We start from the raw sequence: 12175 nt of genomic DNA on the forward strand, positions 1-12175 counted from the left end.
TTGAGGAGTCGTGAGAGGGGTATGTGTGCGTGCTTGTGCATGAGTGAGGACTCGAGGAGTGATGAGTGAGAGTTGCTTGGTTGCTGAGAAAGTTGGCACCCCACCGCAACACCACAACCGCCACAGCATTAGAGCCCCGCGTCGCGTAAAGTGGCACACTGCAGACGCGTCTCGCCCGTCACTCACCTGCACCTCACCTCACCTCACCTCACCTCACATATCCGACACTTCACGCCTCACTGCTCTCACAGCCACACTCACCCTCTAGCCTCATCATCACAAACACCCATACGAGCACACGAACGCACACGCACGAGCACACGCACACACACACACACACACACACGAGCGCCAGTGCCCCCGCGCACGCCGCAGACCAGCATGGCCGACACGACGGCCGAGGACGACCGCGAGGTATGTTTGCGCGGCCCCTTCTCTCTCTCCCCCTCGGGTCTGCTCCCCGCGGGAGAAACAGCAACTGGCTGTGTGCTTCGATGCTGAGAAACAAAAAAAAAAAATGCAGCGCCTCAAGTCGGCCCTCTGGTTCGCCGTCGGGCAAATGGTCGACGAGGAGAGCATGCGGCGCAACCTCAACGCCACGCCGCAGTTCATCGGCGCGCTGACGGAACTCGTCTGGACGCAGATCGGTATGTTTCCCTTGTCGGCACCACCACCGCCATCATCACCATCATCATTATCGTCATGTCTTTTACTACGGTACTTATCCTCGGCGGCTACGTGCATACATACATGTAGCGGAGAACGAGATGTGTGACGAGAAAAGAGAAAAGGGGGGGAGAGAGGGAGTGGGATAGATGCAGAGAGAGACTGAGTGAGAGACAAGAGGGGAGGGGAGCACTCGCTGACCCTGGGAATCACGGCAGAAAACGTCGCCGTCGACCTCGAGAGCTTCTCCCGCCACGCCGGCCGCTCCACCGTCACCACCGACGACGTGCTGCTCCTCGCGCGCAAGAACCCGGACCTGCAGCAGCTCATGGGCGAGTACGTCGACCAGCTCAAGGCCGACAGCGGCAGCGGCGCTGGCGCTCGAACGGGCAGAGCCTCTGCTGCAGCAGGAGGACGAGGACGAGGACGAGGAGGCGGCGGAGGCGGCGGCGCGGCGAGAGGAAGGGGCAGGGGGAAGGGGAGGGCCGGGTGACGCGGGCGTGGGCGTCGCGTGGGTGGCTCAAGGGGATGATGATGAGAACGGATGCTGGGGAAGCGGAAGAGGGGAGAGGGAAGGGAGGGAGAGAGAAACGGAGAAGAAGGAGAGGCGCGCAGTCGCCGCCCTGGCGTGATGCTGGCAACAAGTCTGTCTCTTCCCTCATCCTCTCACTGGTAACGGAGACACCAAAGTAATGAAGTAATGAAATCACCACATTCAAACCCATCTTTTCATCCCTGTCATCAGATCATTTCCACATAATCCCACTATCCAAAAAGCAAACGAACAATTCCATCAATTCATCAACACTTGTCCATCAAAAATGCAAAATGCCCGGCCCCCGCCGCGCTGCCCCCGGCGCCGCACCGCACCCCCTCCCCTCGGAGCCCCCCGTGGGGCCGCCTCCTCCCCCCGCCCCGGACCGCGGCGCGCTTCGCCCTCGCCCTCGCCCCTCCAGCTCACCTCATCGTCGCCCAGGCATCGCGCCGCGCGGGTACGGCACAGAGGTACAAAGTACATGCCGTCACAGCCTCCCCCCTCCCCCAGACAGGTTCCAGCCCATGCCATGTTCCCGACCCGGTCTGGCACTACGCATGTATGAGTGCCCGGCCTTGCCGACGTCGGACGTGGAGTTGCCCGCCACGGCTGTTGGCCCCGATGGCGTGGCAGATCCATGCGGAGGCGCCAGCGGCTGATAATCCGGGGAACGTAGACTCCAAGAGGCAATAGATGCATGATTCTATTCTATTCTAGTTCGTGTCTAGCAGTTGTCTTTGCCCTCTCGTGTATAAGCCTGCAGCCTTGCATCTGCTGCGGCCGCCGGGAAATCTCTCCGAAATCGACCGGGCACGTTGTCGTGCCATCCGTGGCGCTTTTACCAGTCGCCATTAACCCCATATGCGCCGTAACAATAATGATATCGCTGCAAGTCGAATGTCGCTCCTGTCATGATTCGTCGCATGCCTCCCCCTCTGCATCGAGTTCCGTTCCTGCCCGACATGGGGTCCTTCAGATCCGATCCTCCCGTAGACGCCCCCGTGTCACGAGGTCAACTGGATGCAGCTGTAGGGGACCTGCATGATGCTTCAGCCCGCGGCCAGGGCCGGAGGACGCATCTGCAGCAGTGTCATCTGCGTCGTCCCAGCCTTTGCCGCCGCGTGGCAGCATCATGTGGGAGCATCTAGCCTCGGCAGGCTTGGGCATCAGAGAACACTTCCAAGGGCTCCATGTCGTGAATCTTTCTTATTAATCTCTTATCCAAGAAATCCCGGGAAATTGTGAAAGTGCCATGCATAAAACGCAACGCTCGTAGATAAATCAAAAATCGGCAGGGCCTCCGGGCTCCGCTTATACCTTGATGGCCGTCTGGTGTGCGTACTCCTTGACGTACTGGTCGAGGATGCCCAGGGTGACGCCAGACCCGCCGCAGACAATCAGAACAATGTTCTTCTGCGCCCACTCGTCGTCGCTCATGCCCCGGCCCAGCCGCTCGCGCAGGTCACCGCGGTACACCGTGGCCAGCGCGGCACCGCACGAAACCTCGACGAGGTGGCGGGCGTCGTCGGCGAAGCGGACGCAGCTGATGGCGGCGTCCGCGTCCGAGACGACGAGGCTGTGCGTGTTGGGGTACTGAGCCCACTTCCACGTCTCGGCAGAGACGCGGGAGCAACCCAGGGACGTGGCGATGGACGTAATCTCTGGGAGGGTGATGTGGGACTGGGCGCGAAGGGAGGCGTTGAGGCTGTCGGCGCCGTCCGTCTCGACACAGACGACGTCGGGCTTGCAGCCGGACCAGGGGTAGCTCTCGATGCCCTGCATCAAGCCGTTGAAGAGGCCACCTCCGCCGACGCTGCACACGATGGCGTCCATGGGGACGTCCATCTGATCCCGCAGCTCAGGGATGATGGTCGACGCTCCGTCCCAGACGTGGGGGTGGTCAAAGGGCGGGACGTAGACGCCCTGGGGGTCCTTGCTGAGCAGCTCGGTTCGCAGGTACTCGTCGGCGGCAGCCAGGTTCTTTCCCGTCTGGTGCACTTCGACTCCAAGGTCCAGGAGCTTGTTCTTCATGAGATCGGACGTGGTCATGGGGATGACAATGGTGGCGGGCTTGTTGAGGGCGACAGCCGAGGTGGCGCAGGCAAGGCCAGCGTTGCCGCCCGAGGAGCAGTAAAAGTGAACATCTCCAGTTGCTGTGGCCGCGGCTCGGGTCATGAGGTTGCCGATTCCTCGCGACTTGAAGGAGCCGCTGGGCTGGAGGTTGTCCAGCTTCATGTAAATGTTGCTGTCGAAGCCGTCAGCGTGACGGGCTTGGCTCAGATCTCGTGCCTGCACTTACCAGCCCGCGATCCGGGACAGCTGAGGGCTCTGGACGCAGGGCGTCTTGCTCCAGGGGAGCTTTGCGTCGGAGCCGAGGGAGCCCATGTTGTCGTTGAATGAGACGAACGAGGGGGACGGCAGGCAGCGGAGAAGAGTGTAGTTGTTGTTAAAGACGACAGACTGGAGAAGGCAAGTCACTCGTGTTGTTGAATCACACGCTGACAGATGCAAGATACGGTATATGGCAGGACTCAAGGCGGGAAGGAGACGGGAGGGCAACGGGAGCGGGCGGATAGGGACTGATATATGTTGCGGCCCCCTTCGGGGCGGGCCATGGCGCCGGTACCTGGACACGATGGAGAGCGGCGATGGCAGCCGTGGGAGGGTACCTGGATACCTGCCCGCCGCAAGCCGACCTCCAGGCCTGGCGGCGCGGGAGGGGGGGCGTTTGAAAGTGAGGACTCAAAGGTGCTCACGGTGTGTGGGGATGGGGGAGATGGATCGAGAATTGCGGCGCCGCCAGCGCCCGCTGGGTCGGCGGTGGACCCGCAGCCGTCGAAAGTCAGTCGAGGTCCCAAGTAGAGGTACTCGTCGGGGCCGTGGAAGACGCCCATTGCGCGTACGCGCGGTTCATGGTCTGCTTCTGACGCCGCGAGCATGTCCTCTTTGCCCTGGCTCCTCATAGTCTTTGCCAACTCGCCTCTGTCGCCAGATGCCTGCACTATCGGGGCGTGGCAAGGCGGCAACCAAGGACGGATCGCCAAACGCCGTTGAAAAAAAATCCTTCGTCGCCCATTCCGTCGAGTGCTGTGAGAGGCGGTGGTCATCCCTTCTGGACCGTTCCTGGGGGTTGCTTATTTTGGCACGCCAAACAAAGCTCCAAGTCAGTGTCCAGATTTTGGCCACGCCCCCCCAGCGGCGATGCCACGGCAGCCGCTAGACTGCGTTGGGCAAGTATGATGATTCCCGTATGCCCCGGAAATGGTTCTTGTGGGAACGGCGCGTCCACGGTCGCTACGAGAATGGAGACGGGAGCAGGGAGCGGCGCTGTACAGTACTGTGCAGTGCTCGGCTCTTGTCTTGCCTCTTGACCCGTCGTATCGTGGCGTGTCACTCGAGACGAACGGCGGTCACGGCGGGCGAGCGGCCAACAGCAGGCGGCTCCGAAATCGCCGGGCAGCTGTGACACCGGCCTGGGATCCGGGGGGAGGGTTGGTCTGGGGTCGGTCAGTGTGGTGTGGAGAGAGCGAGGGTACGAGAGGTACAGTACATTGCCCATCGTACATGCCGGATGGAGGGAGGCGTTTGGCGATGATGATAAGGATGGAGACAATGACGATAAATTCACGGCCATGGCGCCGTGGATCCCGGGCAGCCTCGCCCACCAGCAAGCGTCCAGAAGCCGTTGTCGTCGAGTGGAGGGGCGGGAGAGACAGGGAGATACGGGGCTGCGTGTGTACTTTGCGCATTGGTAGGGCTGCTCAGCCGGAGACGGGGATGGTGGCCATGGCATGGCATGCAGAAACAGCGGATGGGGGGGGCGAGGCAGATGACGGATGGCAGGCGGCGACGAGTCGCCAACACGAGGACGAGGCGCGAAAGCAAACCGGCATCCAGCCCGGCGCTGGAGGCGACGCCGGAGGCAAGGACAAAGCCAATCATGGCGCCTTCCCAGGCTGGAGGTCAGATCCGGCTGCGCGGAGCGGCGATGCGCCGCGATGCGATGCGAGGCAAGGCAAGGCAAGGCAATGGCAAGGGGAGGCGCGCGCTCTCGCAGGCCAAGGCAGGCACGCCCCCCAGCCCTTGGGCCTGGGGCAGGGCAGGCGGTCGAAAAGTCCACAGTACCGACTCCAACCATCAAATCACTGGCGGCAACAAGTCTTGGAGACATGCCATCGGGTCTCTTGCAGCACGGCGCGCACGGAGCACGGAGTACATCGGGGCGGTACCGGTACGTACCCCTGCAGGCGCGGCAGGCCCGACCCTGCCTCGATTGCCGCGTTGGGAAGCTTGTTGTGCCAGATTACGTTGCTATAGGGTAAAAGATGGCTTCCTATGGGGTAACACCGACCAACTTATAGGGTAAGAGTATCTCTACGCCAACAAAGGTTTTTTTTTTTTCTTCCTCCGCCTCTGCCTCTGCCTCTGCCTCTGTCTCTCTGCTGCCACGGCTGCCGCACCATTCCCCCGGCTGGTACCGGGTACCTTGTTGTCTTGTGCGACTCTGGCTCGGCATCTCGCAATCTTGGGCTCTGCTTGTTTGCTGGCCGCGCCATTGGGCAGCCCGCCAGGTCACATGGCACGGGTCCTGGCGCTGCGCGGACCACCAGTCCACCACTGACGGATGCCAGGCACGGGGGAAGGTACCTTCCGCCCGCAGCCAAGCTCCCCTCATTGCAAAGTACCCCCATATCGTCGTCGTCCACCGCGGTCCGCGCTACAACCACCACCCTCCCTTTCCCAATCTCACCTCCGTTCCTCCAGCCTTCCAGCCCTCGATCCATCCATCCATCCATCCTGAGAACGGCCACCGCCCTGCCGCGCTCGTGTTGACGCCTGTGGCATTGCCGTCTCGACAACGGTATCTGGTTTTATTTTTGTCCTTCTACAGCACAGCCATGTCGCCGGCTTATCTACGGCCTCCCCGTGTCGTGTCTCGCCCTTATCTCTCCCCCGTGTTCCAACACAGCCGCTTCCGGTCAGCAGCCATGGGCGTGCTATCACTCGCCATCCGTGCCCGTGGTTTGATACCGACCAGAGCTCCCTCCGAAACGCACGGTAAGCCGTCGGTGAGCATGCAGCAGCTTGACAAGGCATGAGCGCCGCCACGTCTTGAGTCACACCCTGGCCCAACATGCCTCGTCGCTATCTAGCCTCGTCGCACAAGGATAGTTTTACTGCACTGCCGCAATCGTCCACGCAGCAGCGGTCAGGACTCGAGGCATTGATAAGCCTGCGTTCCGTTGTGACGATCGCGGAAGCAAACAAAAGCCAGCAAGCCACAAGACAATCCGAAACCCGCGCTCGCACGGGTGAGCTGCTCGCAACCGCGCTCGCGATGCACGCAAGCACAGGGACACGGGCAGCCGCCGGCATGGAGCAAGCGGTCATGGCGGCGCTGCTGCAACCCCAACAAACGCAGGCCCCCCGGCTCCGCGTTTCCGCGCCGCCGCCGGCCACCACGAGGCGCACCTCGAACCGCGGGCTGGTCCGGGGAAGGCCTCAGCATGACGTGCAGCCCGCCGTCTTTCTCCCCAGCGCTCCATGTTGGGGAGGCTTGCCAAGAGAGCCTGTTTCAATAGACGGCGGCCACGTTTGTGTCACCCGTGGCAAGTGCCTCTCGTGCCTTTCATGCCTCTCATGGTTTTCGTACCTCTCACTCCTCTGGTCCCGTCCGTGGCTCTCGTTCCTCTCCTCTCGTGGCTCTCGTGGCTCTTGTGCCAGGCACAATCAGCCGCCGCGCTTCGTTCCACATACACACAATGCGATTATGGTGCGTTTATATTCGATATAGCGGCTCCTGTCTAGCACTCTTGAGGGCCATCGGCGCCCGCTCCGACACCACCAGTTGCCCTGTAAACATCCCTCTCCGCGTCCATGTTGCAGTCCCCGTGGTTGCAAGGCCACGAGCCAGACAACTGCCGAGGCCGTCGCTCACCCCAGGCTCTCTGTCATCCCAAGTCCGTCAGCATGCAAGTCGGGAACCCACGGGCTGATCCAATGGTCGAGGCGCCACGGGATGCATGTGCCAGAACTTTGAATTGAGGAGGGACGAAAACATGTGCCGCGCCGTCCTCGTGACGCGGGCGCGCGCTTCATTCACCCCGAGCCACCACCGACTTTTGTCCGACTTGCACTCCTGGCGTGGCGGTTGGATGGCGCATGGAGGTGGCGTAGTGCTATTGGCACAGGCAGAATGACTGATTGCATAGATGTTCGTCAATTATCTAGGGCCGCGCCAGCCAATTTTGGTGTGCAGGCATGGGACGGCAGCGGCGCGTCGCCTGTTGCTGGTGTTGCTGCCGATGTTGCTGTTACTGCCGGTGTTGCTGTTGCTGCTGCCGGTGTTGCTGTTGCTGCTGGTGTTGCTGCCGCTGGTGTTACTGGTGTTGCTGGAGTGAGGTCTTGCGAGCAACGAGAGAAACAGAGAGCAGAATGACACAGGGCTCATAGCATAGAATAGATGCAATCAAGCAGTCCTTAATATGACGTTAATGGTGGCTAGGCTAACTTAATATGACAGTGCTAGGAGGCGCCTCTATATGCCTCCCTCTACTTGACCGGCTGATGGTCACCTCCTAATAGCTGGTGCCTCTGGTATTGCCGGTGTGAGGTCTTGCGAGCAACGAAGAAAGAGGGGGGAAATGGCATAGGGCTCATAGCACGAAGTGGACGAAGTCACGCAGTCCTTGGTGTGATGTTATTGACGATGGCTAGGCTAGGCTAATCTGAGCAGTATCTGCCTCTATGTGACCGGCTATGGGCCAACTGACAGCTGTTATTGCTGCTGCTGCTGCTGCTACTACTATGGCTGCTTTGTCGGGGGGGTGAGGGACTGAATTTGGAGCCAAGGCCCAAGGCGAGAAAACCGCCGGGGTAAAAGCTTCAAGAGTTAGATACGTGAGGCATGTATAAAGGGTGCTGCCCTCTCCCCCGCGGACTAGATGGTTCGCCACGCCTCTAGTATGTACAGTCTATAGCCGACAAGGCCTACTGCTTTCCCCGTACCTGCGTTGCCCTGATCGTAATATCTTGCGCTATAAGTAAGCAAAGCTACTTGTAGCTTTGCGTTAAGCAATAAAGTAGTGGTGTCGGCGCGGCTGCCGTCTCTTGCCCAATGTGAAGCTTTTTACGACAATCGTGATGTCCTGATGAAGTGCTGTCGTTGCTGTCGTTGCTGTCGTTGCTGTCGTTGCTGTCGTCGCTGCCATCTGATATGTTCCATTGCGGGGGCTCCCCCGCCGGCCCAGGCCTTCGCACCTTATTTGTGTGTCGCGAGCTGGGCGGCACTGGAACAAAAGTTGGATGCGGAACATCTGCGCGGCTAAGGCTTTTCTATGTGTGCGAGCAACACTACTCTCATGGTGTTGCGCGACGCACAGAGTCGCAGAGACGGTGCGGCAACACCGCAATGCAGCACCACCACTCGGACTAACACGCTGCATCACCACAGCCTCAAAACTTCACACCTGCCACTGCATTTCCACGCCAAATCGAGGCATCTTCCGGTTATGACATCAACATCCCAAAGAGAAGGAATTGCAGTAGGTTTTGGCGGTTCTCTCATGCACATTGACTCGTAGTCCCTTGGGTGCATGGCAACCACCTCTCTCCCAACACTCGCCCGGGCGCCCGCAAACAGTCACACAATTGACCGTGTCGGTTTTCATTCTTCTTCCCACATCCGCTTTAGACCAGTGTCTCCGTTTGCTGCAACCTTCTCATATTCTCTCTCTTCAACAAAGGCAATGCAATTGACTGCCTCTGGCCTGCTGCTGCGCACGGCGTAAAGGTTGCGCTTTTCGTTGCACGTTTCCTCGCCTCTTCAGAGACTCGCACACTTGCCTCTGACATCTCTCTCGCCTCACTCGTGGCTTCATTTCCCCTCTCTCAAGTTACTCAGCTCGCCTGGTTCTCTGCCTTGGGTCGCCGCCTGGCGCCTTGAGAAAGAGCCGGGCGCTGAATCTCTACACCTACACATCACACGCTCTCGTTGTGAGAAAGGAGCGCCGTTTGACTCCTCTCATACCTTTCGCCCAGCATTCATTCCACCTTCATCATCCCTTTCCCGGGAGGAGCGTAAGGGCTCCAGGCGGCTCCAAACCTACTTCAATCAAGCTGCCTCTTTGCAGCAGCTCCTCAGAGGCATCATTCAAGCATCATTCAACTATCCTGCTCGAACTCTGCGGCGCGGTGAAGAGTCACTTGCCCTCCTCAATACCTCTTACCTCTTCATCAGTAACTAACAGTCTCACAACTCAACGGTTCAATTCTCACGCTCGCATACGAATCGCCCAATAGCCACATCCTCAACATGGCGACTACCCCCCCTGGCGGCACGGGAAATGGCGATGACCCGGAGAACAGCAATATCACGCCCGAAATAGAGGCCGCTGCGTTGAATCTCTTGAATCTGCAAGCCCACATGTCAGGCGAGCAACCTAGCTCTTCGGATTCGGGCGCATCAAACACTCAACGGGCCACTCCTGCCGGCGATGATGGTGGCGAGCCTCATGGGGCTTCCGAAGCGCAACGCACGCAAGCGTTTCAGTGGCTTCGCGGCGGATCAGACACCAGTGGCGAAAGCAGTGCAGCCAGCAATGCCGGCAGCGGCAACGATGCGGCGGATGGCACCCCAAACGAAGAAGCTGCGCAGCCGCTCCCTTCAGAGGGCGCTCCGGAAGGCGACATGGATGTCCCTGAAGATGAAGGCCCTGACGATGGCGTTCCTGAAGACGGCGATTCTGGAGACGGCAGCTCTGAAGGCAGCATTTCTGCAGGCACCCTCGATTTTGCAAGCAGCCCGCGAATCAAGCAGGAACAGTCCCCTTCGCCTGACATCCTCAGCGAGGCCTCAAGCAGCAGCCGGTCGCGAAAGAGGCGCAGGGATACGAGCAACGAAAGCGAAGACTCTGAGGAGCGCAAGCGAGCCAAGAAGCGCGACGAGAAGCGTGACAAGAAGGAGAGGAAGCGGCAGAAGAAGAAGGAAAAGCGTGAGAAGAGGCGTGAGAAGAAGCGCCAGAAGAAGCGCGAAAGGGCTACGCGGCGCAACATCCTGCTTGGCCTGCAGATATCGACAACGTCGGCCCAGAGCGGTTCCAGCACCAGCGCGTCGGCTCATCCTCACGAAGCCACCGCCATCGTCAACGGCCTCCCGACGCCTACCACACCCTCCGACCCCGACTGGGATGCACCCTCTACCGACGGTGTGAGTACTTCAAGGCTTCACGCGCCTTATCCATGGATACCCGATCCGCTGTGCGATACAGCCATCGAGGGCGTTGACGACACCAATGACCGAGCGGAGCTTCAGCTTTGGATGGAGTGGAAGGCCTATGATGCAGAAGAGCGAGCCACAGACGCAACTTTGAGGTCTCTCCGTCGGCGGCGGGCGGAGGAGGAGGCGGCACGCGCGGCCGAAGCGCAACGGCAGCGCGAAGAAGAGGTCGCGAGGCTGGCCAGAGAAGCGGCATACAACCGCAGCTTGATGAGGCTGCCCCCCGAAATACGCCTCCGCATCTGGCGGCTCCTCTTCGTGTCCGCGAAGCCCATCCTCGTCTACCGCAACTGGACCATGACATACCGGCGCAAGCCCGAGCGCCGCAGCAATCGCATCACGGAACGAGGCAACGGCGCCGGCAACGGCAGAACCGCGCCAGACCAGACCCCCGACCTCTACGGCATCGCCATCCTGCGCACCTGCAGCGCCCTGTTCGTCGAAGGCGTCGCAGTGCTCTACGGCGAAAACACATTCTGCTACCGCCTGCGCGACTCGCGCCCGTCCCTCGTCGACCTCGACCGCCTCTTGCTGCCCAACGCCGTCGACGACCTCGATATGGACGACGACGCCTTTCCCATGCACATGGACGTCGACGACGAGAACAGCGACGATGGCGACGCAGAGTTCATCTACCACGGCGGGAGGGGGGCGGCGGCCGCGGCCGCGCGAGGGGAAGAGGCACACATCAACGTCGAGAAGTACTACTACTTCTTCCGCAGCCTGGCGATCGAGGCGGAGCCGAACCGGTACTCGGACAGCACCATGGCGGCCATGGCGGAGGCCATCAACGTGTTTGCGCCGCGTGACGGCCGTCCGCGGCCGAATATCAACAGGCTGGTGCTGCGCGTCACGCCCCTGCGGGAGATGCCGCCCGACGAGGACGGAGACGGCAACGACGACGGTAACGACGCGGACTTGGACGACGACAACGGCCAGGGCGATGAGGGCAGTGATAATGAAGACGGCAGTAACGACAGCGACGACAGCGACGCCGACGACGGCGACAACGGCGGCACCAGCTTCGACAACGAGCGCCACTACACCTTTGTATCCTTCTTCAAGCCCGCCTCGCCCGTCATGGAAGCCGTCCACAACCTGCGCTGCAACGTCCTCCGCATCGACCTCATGTGTCCCCACCGCGCCGCCGCCTCCGCCGCAACCGCCGCCCACGGGGTAAGAGCGTGGCAGCCCGGCCGCAGCTTCACCATCGACCGCTCCGTGGAGATGGTCCTGCGGGGGCTGCGCGAGGACCCGCGCCGCCGCGACCCCTGGGCGCGCGACCGATGCATGCTGCTGACGCGCCGGGAGCGCACCCGGCACGTCTGGCGCATGATGGACGAGGTGTGGCTGCACGTCGCGCGGTTCTGCAGGAGGCACGTCAGGCGCACGACGGCAGGCGGGGATTGGGGCTTTGGCGAGGAGTGGACGGAGCTGCCGGAGGACGTGGATGCAACGGGATTCTAGCTTTTTGAGGGGGTTAGGTAAGGAAGGCGACTTTGGGAGGGATATGCGATGCTGATTATCGCGTTATGGAGCTCAGAAAGGGAAAAGGGGGGGGGGGGGGGGGGGGGGGAAGGCTACGGAGTATGCATATTTTGGGCGCTTCAAAGCAACGAAGCACGGCAGAGAGACTATTCGGTGAGAAGAGGGGCCTTGCCTCGATACCTTATCATAGCTTTGCTATCTTTCACTAA

At 60.8% G+C, this 12175-nt stretch overlaps 3 protein-coding genes across 3 annotated transcripts; 2 read left to right on the forward strand and 1 right to left on the reverse strand.

Annotated features, from left to right (window-relative positions):
• Positions 1 to 381: 381 nt before the first annotated feature.
• On the forward strand, positions 382 to 1159 carry PLICBS_009327 (uncharacterized protein; the record flags this gene model as incomplete). Its single annotated transcript, XM_018324940.1, has 3 exons — positions 382 to 414; positions 524 to 647; positions 885 to 1159. 3 exons carry the CDS (start codon positions 382 to 384, stop codon positions 1157 to 1159), a joined length of 432 nt encoding a protein of 143 aa, XP_018176334.1.
• Positions 1160 to 2512: 1353 nt separating this feature from the next.
• On the reverse strand, positions 2513 to 3586 carry PLICBS_009328 (uncharacterized protein; the record flags this gene model as incomplete). The annotated part of the gene is made up of 2 exons (XM_018324941.2): positions 2513 to 3446; positions 3501 to 3586. 2 exons carry the CDS (start codon positions 3584 to 3586, stop codon positions 2513 to 2515), a joined length of 1020 nt encoding a protein of 339 aa, XP_018176335.1.
• Positions 3587 to 9515: 5929 nt separating this feature from the next.
• PLICBS_009329 (uncharacterized protein) lies at positions 9516 to 11945 on the forward strand (the record flags this gene model as incomplete). Its single annotated transcript, XM_018324942.2, has 1 exon — positions 9516 to 11945. The coding sequence occupies one exon, from the start codon at positions 9516 to 9518 to the stop codon at positions 11943 to 11945; it is 2430 nt and encodes an 809-aa protein (XP_018176336.2).
• Positions 11946 to 12175: the final 230 nt, after the last annotated feature.

The sequence above is a fragment of the Purpureocillium lilacinum genome, assembly GCF_023168085.1.
Source record: "Purpureocillium lilacinum CBS 284.36 DNA, scaffold_7, whole genome shotgun sequence".
NCBI lineage: Eukaryota > Fungi > Ascomycota > Sordariomycetes > Hypocreales > Ophiocordycipitaceae > Purpureocillium > Purpureocillium lilacinum.